Genomic DNA, 20,006 nt, shown 5'->3' on the forward strand with positions numbered 1-20,006 from the left:
ATTCTATACTGTTTAATATTTTACTAACTAATGAATGTAAGCCAGAGCCGGATTATACCTTTCGTAGACCCTAGGCATAGCCGTTCTTGGGCCCTCCCCTCCTTCCCCCACTCCTCCCCTCTTTTCAAAATATATGCTGAAATTTTCTTGCATGTTTTTTTTTTTACACTTTTATTAATATGGATTTTAATTTACGAATTTGTTTATCGAACTTTATCTGCAATGCCGACAAGTGTAATGCATAAAGTAAGAGAAAAAAGAAAGGTACTCCTAACTTTAAAGAGAAAAAAAAATGGTAGAAATATAACATTTAAAAGAATAAAAAATTTACAAGTTTAGACAAGAAAAACAAGTTTAAAAAATACAAAATTCTCATATTTATTTTTTAAAAATAATTACAATTCCTAAATTAACTTATATAAACAAAACCAATGATTAAATAACGCAATATATTTCATACCTAATTAAACGGGAGGGGGAAACAATAAAATAAAAGGAAAACTTATTAATCTAAATCAAAACACTTGAAAATTATCGAACCAAAACGATAGTTAAAAAAGGCACTAGCATAAATATTAAAACCCGGAACAAGGCAAGATCAAAGGAATTTTAAAAATAAAAAAAAACTAATGATAAAATTTATGAATAAAAAGAATTTATTGAGTGCGAAATTTATCGTGAAAAAAAAAAAAATCAAACGCAGTGGAATCAGATAAACAAAACTGTTTTTCTGATTCCACTACGTTTGATTTTTTTTTTTTGATTTTTTTCTCCCAAGTTTTTCATAGGCCCTAGGCACGTGCCTAGTGTGCCTATAGGTTAATCCGGCCCTGATGTAAGCAAATGTTATGAAGAAAAAAAATATGAAAACTTTATCATAAAATTCTTGAAAATTCAGGGAGATTTCATTTAACACTGTACCAAACATCCTGATCCATTTTAAATTATAACTAGAATATGATTTATTTACTAAAGATCCTTTATATTTTAAGTTTCTATATTTATTTACTTTTAAAAATTTTTAGGAACCACTCTATATCACCAAGAATTGGAGAAACTAGTTGCAGAGTTTGTTGGAGTTGAGGACAGCATTATTATAGGTATGGGTTTTGCCACCAATTCCACAAATTTACCTTCAATAATTTCCAAAGGATGTTTAATACTTAGTGATGAGTTAAACCACGCCTCCCTTGTTCTTGGTTGTCGACTTTCTGGAGCTAAAATCAGAGTCTTCAAACACAATGGTATGTTAAAGTTGTCATTTTATTTTCATTTTTTAATATTTGTTTAGCTTTTTTTTAAAAGGATTTTTTTCCCGCTACGTCATTTCTAGTTAAATCTAGTTAGTGAAAAAAAATTATTAAAGAATTATTAAATAATATTGCTTTGCTTTATTAAGATATTCTATTTATTACAATAAAAATAAGGTATAAAAGGATATACAAACAAAAAATATATGGCGATGTGTTTACATATTTTTTATGGTTAGTAATAAAATGGGGTAAAGGTAGTAAAAAAACACCACTTTTCTTCCACTTTGGGTCTCGGCAGAAAAGGGGAGAAAAGTGAATCTTGCTATTTCAATACATGAAGCGTTGTGTCAAATGTAGGTTTTTATGCTGATTCAAATAGCATCAAACTTGAGATGATTAGACTGATAGTTTAAAAGTTAAGATCTTTTATGTTCTAAAGGTTAAATATTTTATTTGTTCCTTTTTACTTATCTGACTTTGCTATCTACACGAATGAGGCATTACTTCTATGTAACGTTTTAGGCATAAAATTCTTCCAACTTATATCAGAATTTTTGACTTTCTAAACTTTAGAAGAATTCTTAATATTTTTAAATTATTTTGTTGTGTTTCTCATTGACTACTAAATTAAAATTGAAAAGGCATTTACAACTTAACTTTCGGATTATCAATTGGACGAGACTGAGTTATGTTTAACAATACTTGTCCAAGGTTTTTAGATCACTCTGTATTTGCTTTTAGTGTACTTTTTTGCAAAAACTACTTTAAAGTAGCACATAGAAACATTTTATTTTCAGTAAAAACTATTATATTCTACAAGCTAAACATGTCTCCACATCTATTTAATGTTATACCAGGACATTAAAAAATAAAAAACAAAACCTTTCTAAATTGTTAAAACTAATTATTTTTTCAAGATTAACAGGGTGCGTAGCGTTTGTAAAAAGTACTTAAAGGTGCTTTTTGGGAGATTTCGTTTTTAAAAGCTTTTAAAGGTGCTTTTTTAAGCTGGCGTTTTTAAAAAGTGCTTTTTTTAACGAATAATTTTTTTTCTTCCTTCAGTGATGTCTGGCGGATCCCCTGCATTTCAGGAAAAATGGGGTGTTTGCTACGTAATCATTCACACAGACTTCATGTCGTACCCACGTTATGACTTGCTCATGCGCGCACACTCGAAACTGAAACCCGAGTGCTCCAATTCGGATAGAGTCAGATCCTTATTAAATGTTTTTAATTTATAATTTTATTCTTATTTATTTTATTTTACTTCTAACACTTTTTTGATGTAGGGGGTAAGGGTACTTTTGTTCTGAGTTCAAAGTCAAGTTGAATTCACTCGGTGATGTGGGAAAGGTACTGATTGTTTAGATTTACGTCCGTTTTTTTTTAATGCTATAACTGTTCATAAAAAGTTTTTGTTTTTCAATAATATCATTGATTCAATATGAGTTTTTTGAGTGCTTGAAAAGCTTTTAAAAAGTGCTTATTTTTGATTCAAAGATTTGGCTACACACCATGATTAAATATTTAAAAAAAATACAGTTTAAGTAAATACCCATCCTACACCTTGTAAAAAATAAAAAATACATGCTCACCTGAAAATTTTAAAAATTTTACCTGGAAAAATCAGGGAAATTTTAAACCTGATGAGTGGCCACCCTGAAAAATTAAATTGTGAATTGTTTTACAATTACATAAGGGATTTAATATACAGTCAAACCCCATTGTAGAGAACCTAAAGGGACCGAAATTTCGGTTCACTATAACCGGGAGTTCACTATATCCGTTCCGCAAGCAATTTTAACTAATAGTTCCGATCTTTTTATTATACATTGTTTAAATAAATGACCAATAAAATGAAATACAAAAATGACAGAAAAGTAATGCTTAGTAACAAAAAATATGTTAACTTGCTTTTATTTTATATTACTCTTCGTCTTGTGTACAAAAAAAAGTAATCTTTAGCTGATGCAGGGAAAATTTTTTCCATACATCTGCCTGAGTTGGCCTTTGTTTAATGATGGAAAAGTGAGATAAAAGAAGCAAACAAGAAAAAATGCTTATTTCTATATTCCACTCTATAGATGGTTTTAAAAATCAGTATAAGTACTTATTTAGAAGTAGACATTTCAAAATTATTTTTTAAAAAAATGGAGAAAAAAGTCAGTTGAAGACAGAAAAAAGTTCATAATATCCAACTTCCTCACTTTTTTAGTTCACTATATCCACAAAAAATATCATTATACGTGTATAGCAAGGCATGGGACCGAATATTTCGTTCACTATAAACCGTGTTCACTATAGCGGGGTTTGACTGTAGTCATTTATGAATTAAATTTGTATTGCAGAAATCCTTAGAAAAGCAAAACAGAAACTGATTAATCTGGAAATTAAAAAACATAAATTGAAATGGATTGCTCATGCTCTACGTAAATCGGAAAAATTTTAAGTGAAACAAGTTTTTGAATGGAGCACTCAGGACAATAGAGAAGAGGAAGATATAAAAATACTTGACGCAGGGCCATTGTAAATGAATTGAAAGGAATAGGAAAAACATATAGATAGGCAAAATATCCGGCCATGAAATAGAGTGAGATAGAGCTATGATAAAATAGAGTGAAGTATGATAGAAGCCCTGTGCTCCAATTCAGAGTAAAGAGGAATGGGTGTGTTTGAATTTTTTGTCCCAGTCAACGTTAGTAGATTGTAATACACGAGTCAAACTACTTATACTTGCAGCAAGTTCAGTTTTATAATGTTCTCTAAAACTTGATTTAACTGTTGTTTTTAAGTGAGATATAGCACTATCCTCTACAAGGAAAAACCTGTGTTTGACAAATGATTGTGAACATCTACTTTCTGCTTATAAATACTAGGTATCTGCTCACCTGGAAAGTCATGAGATATCATGGAAAGTCATGAGATATCATGGAAAGTCATGATTTTAAATATTTTTTTAAAAAAAAAAATCATGAAAAGTCATGGATTTAGGCTGCTGAAAAATCTAATTTTTAAAATGGAATTATCTCCTCCCCCCTTCGTTCCATGATGCTCCGAATATCTGAATTTGTAACAGAATCCCTGCTTACAGTCACATTTAATTCAAATATAAAATGTTTTTATCGTTTTCTTCAAAAATTATGGTGTTCTTTCAGGAAAAAACATCATTTCTAGAGCGAATTATTTTTTAAATTTCTGTGATTTCAGATTTTTTTTTATTATTTTTTTTATTTTATTAATTTAAAATTCTAGCTGAAGCAGGATTGTCATAGGCATATTTTTTTAATTCCAAAATGAGAACAGAAAAGTCGTGAGTATTTCTTTCCTTCCGATGAATAAGAAAAGTATCTTTAGAATTTGATTCTGCTGAAAAAAAGAAAAGAAAATTTTTTTTGCTTTTTTATTTTTTTCAGCTATTTTATTGCTTTAACTCTTTCTTTACTCTGTTTTTAAATTTAAAATCTATAAATATGAAGATGCAGAATATAACAGTTTTGGTTAGACCTATAATTTCAATTAATGTTATTATAATGCTTTTTTAAATTTATTGTTGCGTTTTTGTCAGAGAAAATAGTAACTTCGTTAAGTCATGAAAAATGCTAGGAATTAAGCATGGAAAGTCATAAATTTGAAAATCTAAAATGTAGCAGATACCCTGTAAATATTAGTTAGTTCTCTTTTGATAAAGCCTTTCATAGATACAGTTGCCACTATGTATTTGCAAATTCATTTTTAAGAATGTTTTTTAATATTTTTAAAATAGCTAAATTTTTAAGTCATATCATCACCATTTGCCATATCACTCAAAACTACAGTGCGGCACAAGTTTTCTTTTACTGTTGTTGTTTTGTTTTTTTTATACAACTTTAGCCCAAAGCATAAAGGTGACTCATCACTGTTGCCTAAAAAAATAATATCCTTATCTTTGGAAAACCGACCCAAATAAACAAATTATTGCAGAATTATTTCGTGTTTTCTGGAATCTTTTAATCAACACTTGTCACAGATCCAGAAGCAATATTATGTTGTTTTAAAAACTTTTAAACCGACCATTTGAAGCTTTAAGATCAACTCCTTCAATATTACCGTTTGTATGTCTATACAGACCTTTTTAGGATTTGTTTAGCGCACATTTTTATTCTTAAACCGTTAGGAAGCGTCCCTGCTTTTCTCTCTTTTTCAATCCTATCCACCAAAATGTTTTCCATTTTAGATGTTTAATGTTTTTAAAAATTTCTAAAAAAGAAACTGGGTTCATTGATAAGTTTAGCTTTTAACTGAAGTGCAAAGTTATCATGAATTTAAAATTTTTCAATTTGAAACAGAAAAAGCAAATAAAATTACTTTTGTTATGACTTTTTTCAAAAGTAAAAGCACTTTTTAAAGTTATTCTTTTCATTTCACTTTCTTAAATTATTGTATTCAATTTTATATCAATGTTTTATATTTTAGACATGAAAGATCTTGAACGAAATATTCGATCTGCCATAGTATCTGGTCAACCAAGGACCAAACGACCCTGGAAGAAAATTATTATAATTGTTGAAGGAGTTTATAGGTTAGTTCTTTTTCTTTAATGTGTAATTTCTAATTATGTTTGAATAGATATAAACTTGTAATTTTAGTTTTTTACTATTGGACTGAGTTATTTAAGTTTTTACTTATATGTTGATGTTGTAATCATGGGTGCCACTCTTCAGTCCTGGGGACTGAAATCAGTCTTGAGATAAAATATCAGTAGATTAAGTTTCATAAATTAATACCTCTTTTCTGTTGGTTTTTTATATAAAATTTTCTATTTTATTTTAGAAATGTAACAAATATTCACAAATAAAAATTAAATTTTAGTGTAAACATTGTTAATTTTCATAATTGTTGAAAAATGCTCAGTAATGAAAGAATGAGATTGAACTTCAATGTTTCTTGCTTGAACAAAGTTTGTACTATTGTTGTATCTCAATTTTCTTTTTTTCTTTTTCCCCAACGTTTTGAAATGCTGGTCAGTTAAATTAAGATTATTATTTTTCTTTTAAAAAAATAAATAAATAAAATAAACAAGACATAAATAATGCTGAAGTGAAAAATAGAGATGCATAGCTTCATGAAATAATTAGTGGATATTCAGTGAGTGATGCAGGGCTGATTGTGCCTCCGAAAATCAAATGAAGTTTCCGGCGGTCGAAGGTTCAGACATTTCAAAAAATTATTGACCACAAAAGTTTCCAGAAATCAAATTTTCAGAGGTGGAACTTAAAAACACAGTTTATTTTATTTGTTTGTAAGGGAGAGCCAGATACTTTATAAGCTTATATTCAAGATTAATATTAATTTTTTATCAGTAAATAGTTATTATAAAGAAAGAAAGAAAGACATATTTGTAAATTTCAGTTTCTTCTCCAGGTCATCATAGGTATGTGTAAAATTTTAAATATATTTTAAGTAAACTAAGAAATCTTGAGAAAAAGGAGAAAACCTTGTTTAAATTTTTTTTGATTTAAACTTTTTACTCAAGAAGTTTTCTTAAATTTTGACTTGAGCTCACAATCACCCCTGGTGATGTAAAACAATGTATAAGGTTAGCTGTTGTTTCATCTTGCTTGCTGTAAAAAAAATTAGAAAAAAAATAAATAATTGATTTAATATTTGAGCTATTACTATAGAATGGTACATTTTGGAGATGGTGAGCTATAAATTTCTTAAAATTCTAGTAAACAACTCTAGATTGTGTTGATTGGTCAAAAAAATAAGTTCAGTCCTGAAATATTTTTAGAGTGGCTCCCATGGTTGTAATATTATTGTAATATCAGTCCTATGTTTGCAATAACTCATTCCAATACTACAGACTTGATCTCTTTTATTATTAGAAAACCATTAAGAGGTGAAAAGTATTGTTTGATTCTCCAATAGCATTTGATAAGTCTGATATAAAAGGTATTGTGAATTATACTTGAAGGTTTATTGAGTTAAAAAATAATTTGTAGTAAAATGAAATTTAGAATATTACATTCATTTGAAAAAAGAAAAAAAATACAAATTAATTTTATGCAATGGGTAAGATTATTTATTCTTTTGAAATTAAAAGTTTTTAATTGAAAATGTAAATATTTTAAATCTTTATCCAAACTCCATTTATCTCAATATAACTTTGAAGAAAGATGAGCAATCGAAAATAGTAAAGAATGTAATTTTGTTAATGCCTGAATTATCCTAAAATATCTCATTTAATAATTCTACTTGAATAAATATTTTTCATTTATTTAAGAATTTGGATTTTTGTCTCTTGAAGTATGAGAGGTAGCTACATTTTAATGTAGTCAAAATAGTTAAGTCAGAAGATCAGGCAGAAGTTTAAGCACCTCTTCAAATGTAAACAAACACTAGTTTTAAAGTGTGCTTGTTCATCACAACTGTGCATACTAGGTGAACTCATTAGTGAACTGAACCGGTTGAACCGCTTTCCTGGCTTCAAGATCAACCAAAGTTGAGATAAATATTTTCATAGAAAACAAAACAGTTAAGTGCCTGCAATTGAAAAATAAACGCAAGCGACAAAAAATTCCAAATTGAGATTTTTAAATATTTGCCATCTTTGTATGGTAAGCTACATATTGCGAAAAAAAATTACAAAAAAAAATTTTGCTTTATCAGTTATTTGAAATTCTATTTTAGCATTCATAACATTAGCAATAGAAAAAGAAAAATTGTCAAGCCACTTTTCTGGAAATCAATCGTGATTCACTTACTTTGATTTTTCAATTGCGCGGCAGTGTATCCATCATGCGTTGTCGATTGAATTGTGTAACTATAATCCTTTTTCACTGCCTTGATAAATTGATTAATTTTTTGAAATTTTAAAAGCTCTTTGAATTTGACTCTGACATGGGCTATTTATTCTGATGAATACAAAAACTGATTTCTAATACTTTGTTTTCCTTTCCTTTTATTTTATAAAAAAATAAAACTGATTCAGTTTATTTTTTAACTTTTTTCCATTGATTGTAAATATTTATTTCAGTATGGAAGGCACTATTACTAACCTGCCAGCTTTGATTGCATTGAAAAAGAAATATAGATGCTATTTGTATGTTGATGAAGCCCACAGCGTAGGAGCGCTTGGACCGAGAGGACGTGGTGTCGTTGATTACTTTGGATGTGATCCCAAAGATATTGATCTGCTTATGGGAACATTCTCCAAAAGTTTCAGTGCAGCTGGGGGATACATAGCTGGATCTCGGGTATTTTAATGTTTTTATGTTCTTATAATTTCCTTTTAAAAGTCTAAAATTACGAGTAATTGACCACAGCATTTTCCAATTCTGTGAGAAAAATAAGATGAAACATCATTTAAAGATCCTTTGCTTATAACATTTAGCATGGGGAAGCTTCTCCTTTTGCCCCAGTTGTTGTACAAACTGTAAGCAGAATGTTTACTGTATTCAGGGGTTGCATTCCCCCTAAAATTCATAAAATTCCTAAAAGTATGTGCAAACCCTAAAATTCCTAAAAATCTGATAAAATTTTGTTGGTGTTCCTAAAAAATTAGAGTTATAGGCTAAATATAAATAAAAAAGCAATTATCTAAAATATAAGAATTAAACTACATTAATTAAAACTGTTTTAATTTTGTCACATGGGAATTTTGATCCTGAGAGAGGTTTTTCGATAAATAAAGCAATGCTTAATGTGAGTCACCCTGAGAATACTATTGTGTCTCTTAGACTAATCAAAGATACCATTCGAAATTATGGAAGAGTGTTGAAGATCACTACAACACTATTGAGGGCAGTAAAAGAATCTCACAAATCATATCAAGAATATTTTAGAAAAATGATCATGATTAATTTATTTTTCTCTAACTTCTAATATAAATTGCTGATTTGAAATCTAATAATATCACACAATAGTTTTTCTTAATAAAATAAGGTAAAGGGTAATCGTAAAGTTTTGATTAAAAAGGTAAAAATTAAATAAAAATCCAAGTTGGTGTTAATTTATTTTTTCTCTTGATTTATTCTGACTTTTGCCTGTTCCTGAATTATGCACTTAATTTCTGATATGTAATATGTAAAGTTGAAATTTCATTTTTACATTTTAGAGATTTCATTCTTGACTTAATAAATTTCAGAGCTTTATTTTATGGCTTGCAATTATTTATGATATTGTAATGATATTGTAATGTGGATGAATTGTAATAATCTTCTGTTATGTAATAAATTACCGTGTGATCTGTTTTTTTCCTAGCAAAATCATATATTACCCCTAAAATTTTTTGAAAAAAGTTCCTAAAATTACCCTAAAATTTTAAAAAACTTTGCTGCTACCCCTGTGTATTGTTAATCTTGTATTTTAAAAAATAAATTAATCTTATACATGGTGCGTAGCTTCTTTAAAAGGTGCTTTTGCCATTGGGTGTTTTTAAAAAGTACTTAATTTTCCCTTTTCAAAAATGAGAATTTTTTTTTCTTCGTTATTATGTCGATTTTCGCCACGTATTATGCAAAAGCGTGCTTTCCGCATTGTTCCATTCAACGATTTCACAGTTAATTTCGGCATGCAGTCGGTCCATAGCGTATTAAAGCACCAATCATTTTACATGTTTGATGAAAAAACTTGTGAGTCCGTATGTGCGTCTACTGTTCGGGGTTCGGTAAGATTATTGCCTTCTCATGTGCAACTCTGCTGCATTTTGCAAGATATTCTCAATTTCAGACTTCATTTTCCACCCTCTGATATCAAACCAAAAAATCTCTCGATCATTTTGTAATGGCTAATATAATCAAGAAAAGAGTTCTTTGTCAGGAACTACTTATTTTCTCATGATCATCTAAAGTCTTTGAAAATTATTTTGCATTTTGTTGATGTATATAGTGCTTAAAAATATTTTTTGAGTGATTTAAAAGTACTTTAAAGGTGCTTATTTTTTGCTGAAAGATTTAGCTACGCACCCTGTTATAGTAAAGCTTCTGTAAGTTGACCATTTGTGAGACAAATATTGGATGGTACATTTAGGCAAGTTGTTAGTTTTATCAAAGGGAAAATATTTAATTTTGCTACCAGTTCGGTACTTGATTATTTAGGTCTACTTTGACAGGTGACCTTACAGACATGGTCAACTTAGCAGATTTCCTGTGATTTCTTTTTTTTTTTTTTTTAATTTGTAGTCAAAGGAGCATATGAAAAATGTGATTTATACCAAATTGGAATTAATAAAGTAAAACATTTTTGAAAATTATCAGTTAGTACTATAAAATTTAATGTTAAACTAAAATATTAAGCAATAAAATTTATCTTAAAATCTACTATACTTCTATAGATATTCTCCGTTTTTTATTTACTTTAAAATTAGAGTATTTAACCTTGCTTCTAAGATGATTACTTTTATTTTTCGTACTACTATCCACTTAAGCATTTCCATTTTCTCTTTTACTTACTCCTATTACATTTTTTGTATGCTACACACCCTAATAATGTAAATTCAGTAACTTATGATTGAAAATTAACCTATTGCAAGAAGGTAAACAGAAAAAGAATTTCTTTTGACCACTAATTTTAGATATGTAGTACTAACTTGTGAAAATCACTTCCTAGTTAGAAAAGAAGTATTTGAACTGCATTAAAAAAATTTTAAGAAAATATTGCAAAATGAATTATAAAGACTACATAGATAATGATATTTCTGCAGGGCCGGATTAACCTATAGGCACACTAGCCACGTGCCTAGGGCCTACGAAAAACTTGGGAGAAAAAAATTTGTTGACAAAAATAATTTAGCTTCAAAAACAACAAGTGTATTTTGCACAAAATTATGAAGATACAAATAAAAATATAATATTTTACGGTAATAAATTATTTTGCAGAATCTTATGATCTAATATATTACTTTTTTGAGATTTTTGGATTCAACGAAATCTTGTATTATGCTGTCGAATTCCAAACTACGCAAAATGTCGGATTCAATAGACATAAGTGCGAGCGATGCCAAACGATCTTGATTCATTGTGGAAAGCAAATAATTTTTTATCAATTTTTATCTGGAGAAAGACCTTTCTCCTTCTGCATTTGATCCAAGAATCGACAAATATATTCTTAATGCAATGTGAACGTTAGGAAAAGAATTCACAAGTTTATCTTTAATTTGAGCCTTCAACATTTCTTGTGCAGATTTATGTTTATACAAATTTGAAAATAGTAAAAATTCATCTACAAAGTTTTCCTCTAAATCGGATGAGTAAATTTTCACCAAATTTTGCGCTTTTAGTTTAATCTCAGATTCTGACAAATTTTTGTGAACAAGAAAACCAAAATTATCGTACAAATCACTGTAGGCTTTACGCCTTTTAGTCATTTCTGAAATTAATACATCTAAAATGTCGTAATACGTTTCCATACGAAGAAAATTTTAGCATATATTTTGAAAAGAGGGAAGGAGGGGAGGGCCTATAAACGGCTGTGCCTAGGGCCTACAAGAGGTATAATCCGGCTCTGTATTTCTGAATTAATTTCTAAAAAGGTAATAATAATTAAAATTATTAGATTGTCAACTTATATATAGTTCTTCTTACAATGTGGTTATTATTTCGTAATTGCGATTATTTGTACTAGATTTTGCATTTTTTTTCTCTTTTAAGGATGTTATCAATCACCTGAGAACACATAGCTACAGCTTTTACTATGCTACTAGTATGTCAGCAGCAATTGCTGTACAAATCTTAACATCTATGAAGATAATAATGGGAAAAGATGGAACAAATGAAGGTAACATTTTCATAATATTTCTTAATTTTTTTTTCCATTCAAAATAAGAATTGAGGATTCTACTTCAGTGTTAGAAATACAGAGGAAAATGAAGATACAGTAGACTGTCATTTATCTGAAAATGCTTTTACCGGATTGTCCGGATTCGTTGAAGGACCATGTGTTTTAGCCACCTTGTCCAAAAAGAATTTTTGTTTTCCGTGAAAATGCTTCTTTATTTTCAGAATATCACGAAGGGGTCTAAAATGGCTGCCTTTACCACTTGGTGACATTGAAAAGAACCTCACGCATTCCACACAGTTCCAATGTGGGTGCTAAGTAGTTTCGATTAAGGAAAAAGGTTTCTAATAAAATAAAAAATTAAAACTTTTAAACAAGCCATTTGTAATATGCTATAACAGGCACTACTACAATTGCCAATCCTAAGCCTGGAAAAAGTGTGAAAGGTAGTTACTTAAAAACATTCTTATAACTGTTTTTTAAATTTTTCCCGTCTTTTGGTTATCCGAATGGTCTTGGTCCAGATAATCGGAGAATATTAAATAATTGGAGAATATTAAAAAAAGTTCATTGAAGCTGACGCGAATGAAAGATTCAATTGAGAAAGTTATTAACAAAATACTCCTAGATGGTTTTAAAAGATAGTTTTCAAGCTATCTTTAATTACTGCAAAACTGACACTATTTTGTTGTGTTATGCAATTTTCAGAAAAAAGTTAGTTTTTTTTTTTTTTTTTTTTTTTTTTTTTAAATTTATTTTCTAGCTTAGCCTGCCTAATAAAAATTAAAGGAATCGATTTAGATTCTGGACACATTTCCAAACTAACAATGCTTATGCAATAGATTTAATAAATAATTAAAGTCATTTATTTATGCATATTCAGGGGTCTGACCAGGGTAAATTTTCTGCTGTTTAGCGGTACTTTCACAAATTCAACTTAAGGAAAAACGGTAAATAAAAAAGTAAATCCTCATGGAAACCCCGTTCTCGTTGCAATCTATGGAAAAGAGGAGCTTTCCTGCCAGCTGTCTTTTAACAAAAAAGGTAGCACGTGTTTGATCAAATAGTGCAACATGGTAACCTTAACCGATCATATCAAGGCAAGCTTTTTTTTTTTAATGAAGCGACGAGGCTCTCCTGCTATAAACTTTACAGGAAGTCGAAGTTCGAACATTATCTTAAACACTATTGTAAATTTATTCTAACAGACCTTTAATTTTTTGGAACCATTTTTTTTTCTAAGTGAAACTTTTTTCTGTGTGACCCAGTTGAAAACGTTCTTATGATTAAAATAACTTTAGTACTGTTAAATGCACGTTTTTATTAAAATCAAGTTGAAATTTAACTATGGACAATGATTTTTATGAATTTTGAAATTTGGATACAATTTTTAGCCCAAAATTTTACAATAGCAAATTGCTTTTGAATAAATGCGAAAACAAAGTATAGAAATTTACGAGTCAAAAATGATTTTTATTTGTAGTGACAATTTTTGAACAAGGTTCCCACAGGTCAGGGAAAGCCAGGAATTGTCAGGGAATTTTATTTTAACCCCATGAATCAGGGAATAGTCAGGGAAATATGCCATTTTTCTTACAAAAACCTGGAATATTCCTATATTATACCTGGAAAATAATCAGTTTTTGTGTTAAGTAATTCTAATATCTATTACAATTGTTTGTTGTTAAAGGTTCCCATTTTATTCAAACAGAAATGTTTATTTTCTCATTTAATATTATTTTACACAGAAAATCTAATATTTCACGTTTCAAATAAATGAATCCAAATTTCCTGATGAAAGAAAATATGGTCTCAATTTTTATTGAAATTTACCTGGTATACTTGGAAAAGTCAGGGAATTCTTTTTTTTTCCGAAATTTAGTGGGAACCCTGTTTGAAAATATTTTCTTACTTTACGATATTTTTAATTTTCACAAAATATTTCTAACTTTTTGCAAAATTGGTACCGCTTAAAAAAAAAACTAGACAGACTAACCCCTGATATTTTAGTTTTCATGATAATTAAAACAAGAGAAATGTTTTACCTCTTTTACTGTTGTGCTTCATTAATGTAACATGTGTTACATTTTTACTGTATAGTTACATTATAGTTATATTTTTACTGTATTTGCTTTCATTTTGTTGGGTTTTTTTTTTTTTTTTTTAGGTATGAAACGAATCCAAAGACTTGAAAAAAATACTCATTACTTCCGTCAAAAACTGAAGCAGAAAGGTTTTATAATTTATGGCAATGATGATTCACCTGTTGTTCCTTTAATGCTTTATTTTCCATCCAAGATTGCGTAAGTTATGAAATCATTATTTTGTGCTTCATTAAAATGGCTATGCTTAAAAAGTATTAATTGTCGCGAAAGTGGTCTAAAGCCTCTTAAAATCATTGATTTATAATAATTATTAACAGAACAAACCAGCAGCCTTTTTTTTTTCTTTTGCCGCAGTTAATTAACTTTTCCTTACTTCTATATTCAGGAAATCTAATTTATTAAACAGAAAAAATAGTAGTCGATTAAAGCTGTGACTTATAACTAGTTTCTGTGAAGCAGAAGTATTGCTAGTAGATATATCTGTTCAAGAGGCATAATATGTTATATATGTAATCATTATACGTTGCATAATTATAGATTGATTAAGTAATTTAATATATTGTAATACTAGATTATTATTTACATTATAATATTAAATAATTATCTATATCATAATATTTTATTCAACGTAATACAAAGTGGAAATATGTGTTTGTATACACATCCAAAACCTGCTATCAGAGCTAGTTATACTGTAAAAGTTCTTAACTTCTTGCTCTAGAAAGATGTTTTTATCACAAAATTGCTTAAAATGTGCTGTAGGCATAGTAACTATCACATTTTGTAAAAATATTTTGATGATTTATTAAGGCTTTGAACACTTAACATCTTGCAGTGTGTAGCAGTCAATTGTTTTAGTACTTTCATATGCAAATTGCTTTAAAAACATCTTGCAAGTCAACTAAATCAAAAAAAAAAAAAAAATATTTAACTAGTTGTTTAGTGTAAAGTTCCTCAAAGGATTGGAAAATTCCAGTCACAAATTTTACTTTGCCTATCCCACCACCTTTCCAATTTTGACTTAAGAGAAATCCCTTGTTATGGATAGAAGGACAATGAGATAGAAGACAAAGAATATCAGAACAGTTTCAAACAGCTTATAAACAAATCTCTTTTTCTTAAAAGAAAAAAAAAACCATAAGAGCTTCATAAAGAAAGACTTTTTTGCTGTTAGAAAAACATATAAAATGAGGTGTTCTTTAAAAGGCATATATAAAATTTTGGATAGTTTAACATTATCGGTATATGCAATTCTCCTGGACCAGCTGAAAATGGTGTAGAAAGCGAGATAACGTTTAAAACAGACAATGTAATCCCGGGGTTGCTCTGTATATGGACTTAATAATTAATTAGTAAAGCATGCCTGAACTGAACCATTATTGAAACATGAACTGATGGTTTTCTTAAAATGGGTGTCATGGTTACAAAAATTAAGAATAAGGATGGTGCACATTGTACAAAAATGTAAGTACGTTATTCTAGGCGGCAATCATTTTTTCTTGTATTATACATAGGTCGCCATCAAAAGTTAATTATTAATTGTCTTTCTGTATATAATCGCTGCGTAACTTCAGCTAACTTGCTTAAAACTCGGACGTTTCTAAGGGCTGTAGAGTTACTAATTTTATAACAGTTTTTTGAAGCTGTAGAAAATATGAATCATAAAACATTTAACACATGATTTTTATGAAGAAAATTAATTTAATTAAAAATATTAAAATTTAAAAAAATTACATCCCTAAATAATTAACGTTAAATAAATATATATTTTCTTCTCATTCTCAATTAAGATCATCTTGAAACATTTCATGTTAATTGTTTTTAATTATTTGAATTTTTACACTATATTCAGATTTAGCGAGTAACCAAATTTAGCGAACCGTTTTGTATTTCCTGAGCTTTTTATTGAATAAAGATTCTATTGTACAATCTTTTGATATGAGTGGAAAAGTATTATAAAAAAGAAATTATTTGAAGTAAATGATTTATTGTGAATGAATGTATTTTATTGAAACAATATTTAAAAATTTCCAGGGCTTTTGTACGTCTACTACAAAGAGGAGGTATTGCTACAGTAGGTGTGGGTTTTCCAGCTACATCACTTACGACAGCTAGAGCAAGATTTTGTATGTCAGCTGCTCACACAAAGGAAATGTTAGATAAAGTAAAGGAAATAACTTTATTTATTTTTTAATAAAAGAAATTGTTTGAGTAAAAAAAAAAATTACTATAACATGGTGCATAGCGTTTTTAAAAAGTACTTAAAGGTGCTTATTTTCGATTTTCATTACTTAAAGGCCCTTAAGGGTGCTTTTTTTATTGGGTGTTTTTTAAAAGTGCTTAATTTTCCCTTTTCGAGAAGGAAATTTTTTTCTTTAACATGTCGATTTTCGCCGCGTATTATGCAAAAGCGTGCTTTTCACATAGTTTTCATTCAAAGTTTTCCCAATTCATTCAACCACAATCTATTTCAGCGTAACGTCAGTCCATAGTGTATGAAAACGCTAATTATTTTACATGTTTGATGTGCGTCTACTGAAGACTTTGTTTTCCGCCCTCTGATATTGAACCGAAAAAATCTCTTGATCATTTTATTATGGCTAATATAATCAAGAAAGAGTTATTTGCCAGAAACTAGTTATTTTATCATGATCATGAAAAATCTTTGAAAAATTATTTTTCATTTTGTTAATGTATATAGTGCTTAAAAATATTTTTTGAGTGCTTAAAAGGTGCTTATTTTCTGTTGAAACATTTGGTTACGATAACGATACTGAAGAAGATGCAAAGCTTCGTTTTAATATAATCAACTATGTTTGATTGGGCATAATTAAATGTGAAGCACAAAGAATAAAGTAAAAGTAATTATAGCTGAATGAAGTAAATATAAATTTAAATTAGTGGATCTAACTTACCTTCTATATCGATCCTTATTTTTAAATTTCGGTGCGATTGCAGCACATTCAAATAGGTGAAAAAATAAAAATTCTGCTAGAAAAGTAAAAATTATGCACGGCAAAATATTCCATAAAAAGAAAGATAACTTATTTATTTACATTTATCAGAATTGAAAATCTATCGAAGGAAATATCCGAGACATGGTCCAAAGTAAGGTCAACAGACTCTCCTTTCAGTTCATCTGTAATATCATTGTCTGTAGATCCAACATTAACTTCCGATAATCAGGAATAGAAAAGCCCATCTTCGCTTCTATCTTATGCTTTGGAAATACCACAAATCTTAAATGAGTTTGAGATTGTCTCTTCGGAGACGGCCTCCCGAGCGGTCGACACAGGGTTTCCGCTACGGTAGCTTTTTTCGCAAAATGCGAAAAGACCCCTCAAAAATGCTAAAATTCAACAAAGCATTTTCGCAGTTTTGCTAAAGGATTTTACTAAATTCCATTAAAAAAAAAAGCTTACTGATAGATTGGGAGATTTGGATAAAATCGAAATGTTCAATATATTTATACCTACAGGGTTGCCACAGGCTACTAAAATGCAACTATTTGCTACTATTTTCGGCCTTAGGCGACTATGGCGACTTTTTTTTGCCTGAAAAGGCTAAAAAGCAACTATTTTCAGGAATAGGCAACTATTAGGAGACTTTTTTTACTCTTGGCGAAGTTTTTTTTTCACAAAAATGAATGTTACTTTTCAGAACGTTAATAAAAGAAAGCAATATACAATCATTTTTATACAATCATTTATGTCCAAAAAGCCAAACCATTTAAATTTCCATTAGATTTAATAAAGTACTTGTTATATTTTCTCTCTGAGGGGCAGTTTTGTTATTTTTAATTGTTTTTTCCTTCTATTAATATTTTATTGCAATTCGACTTTTATTTAAGTAACTATTTTCTAATATGTATACCTTTTATATTTGTATAAAACCTTTTTTTAATTGGAGCATAGTTAGGACTGGGCGATAAATCGATGTATCGTGAAATATCGATTTAACGATATGCTACATTGCGATACATCAATATATCGTGATGTCTAACTGACGATGTATCACAATTTAAAATTTTTGACATCGCTCAGTCCTAATAATAGTATTTGACAATTAAGCTATAATTTTAGTTATTTGGCTACTATTTTTGATAAATTTTTGTTCCTTTTCAGGCAACTGTTTTCATAGTTTTAGGCAACTATTTTCATGCTTGAGGCTACTAAAAGCAACTATTTTTGTTCATTTTTTACTGTGGCAACCCTGTACCTAGCAGGATGCCCCATAGTTCGGAAGAATTACAGCATTATGGTGTAAAGGAAATCCATTGCATTTTCAATTTGTTTTCGGAATCTCCCAGAAAAGATTTTCAGTTTACAGAAACTGAATTACTTTGTGAATGGGGATTATTTAAACACATCTTAATGCAACGATGTAAAAACATGTCATTTAATGAATTACTTTTATTTTTATATACCAATGATGTGTCTGAACAGTACCCATTAATAACTTCTGTTATAGAGTATTGTGCAACAATACCAATGCACACTGTTGACTGTGAAAGGGGCTTTAGCTGCCTTAATTTGATTAAAACTAATATTCGAAACAGGTTGTTAATCAACCATGTAAACAATTTGTTAATGATTAATATTGAGGGCCCTGAAAGTGCATTTAACTTTCAAGAAGCATTTGTAAAATGGGCAAACATGAAAGAAAGGAAGATTGTTAGTTATAAACCAAAATGTTTTGATAAATAATAAATGTGTTTTTTTTTTTTTTTGTTATAGGTATTCTTTTTGATATTCTTGTACAATAAGCTATTCTTTGTCAGATAACTTACAGTACTTGTTTGATATAAAGTAATTTTATAAGCCTAATGGCATTTTAGCATTTTGCTAAAACTTTTTTTCAGATTTTAGCTTTTTTGCTAATGAATTTTTAGACTCAGCTTAAACCCTGGGTCGACACAAAACCAATCGCATCTTCCCAAGTTGTCCTTTTTAAATTCCTCACAAGGGTTTTTTGTTTATTCCTAATGAGGGGCACCCATTTGTGAGGAGCATAACAGTTTTTAGAAACAAATTCATAAAGAAATTCTTAAAATAAGAACTTTTAAATTGTGTTGCAGGGAAGGGGCACTTTCTTGAGTCTGGGTGTTTTACGGTAATGATTTCAAGAATTAACTGTAATATAGAAATTTGTTCTGGCTGCATGTTTATTTAATTTCTATTATAAAACAAACATCAATTCTATAAATTTATGTCACACTGAAGTCCATTTCAGTATCTTTTCTTACTAAATCAGTCTAAAATGGCCTTTAATTCACCAAATCAATTAGGGAAAAACAAAAGGAAAAAGTTTGATTTGCTGCATTCTGCTTAAGACAGGGCTGATTGTGCTCCGGAAAAAATCCGGATTTCCGGAATTTTCGCTGACAGTGATCCGGAAGTTTCCGGAGATCGAAGGTTCAGACATTTAAAAAAATCATTGATCACAGAAATTTCCGGAAATCAAATTTTCAAAGGTGGAACTTAAAAACACAGTTTATTTTGTTTGTTTGTTTGTAAGGGAGAGCCAGAGAGATACTTTATAAGCTTATATTCATGATTAATATTCATTTTTTATCAATAAATAGTTGTTATAATCATAAACTCAAGAAAGAAAGACCCATTTGTAAATTTTAATTACTTCTCCAAGTCATCATAGGTATGTGTAAATGGTATGTGTATGTGTAAAATTTTAAATATATTTTAAGTAAACTAAGAAATATTGAGAACAATGGAAAAAACCTTGTTTAAATTTTTTTTAATTTAAACTTTTTTTTTTTTTTTTTAAACTTATGAAATTTTCCGGAATTTTGACTTGAGCTCACAATCACCCCTGTTAAGAAGCAAATATTTTGTTCTCATCAATTTTAAATTAGTTGCTAACCTTATCAACAGAT

At 28.9% G+C, this 20,006-nt stretch overlaps 1 protein-coding gene across 1 annotated transcript in view; it reads left to right on the plus strand.

The window, feature by feature from the left end:
* The window catches only part of LOC107438055 (serine palmitoyltransferase 2), a 40,824-nt gene that overhangs the window by 17,674 nt on the left and 3,144 nt on the right, over positions 1 to 20,006 (plus strand). The window contains exons 5-10 of the mRNA XM_043045009.3: positions 1,026 to 1,244; positions 5,706 to 5,811; positions 8,269 to 8,488; positions 11,882 to 12,008; positions 14,176 to 14,311; positions 16,148 to 16,277. Coding sequence (XP_042900943.1) covers positions 1,026 to 1,244; positions 5,706 to 5,811; positions 8,269 to 8,488; positions 11,882 to 12,008; positions 14,176 to 14,311; positions 16,148 to 16,277 — 938 coding nt within the window. The remainder of the gene's footprint in view (positions 1 to 1,025; positions 1,245 to 5,705; positions 5,812 to 8,268; positions 8,489 to 11,881; positions 12,009 to 14,175; positions 14,312 to 16,147; positions 16,278 to 20,006) is intronic.

The sequence above is a fragment of the Parasteatoda tepidariorum genome, chromosome 5, assembly GCF_982258835.1.
Source record: "Parasteatoda tepidariorum strain Cologne lab strain chromosome 5, Ptep-v5.0, whole genome shotgun sequence".
Lineage (NCBI taxonomy): Eukaryota > Metazoa > Arthropoda > Arachnida > Araneae > Theridiidae > Parasteatoda > Parasteatoda tepidariorum.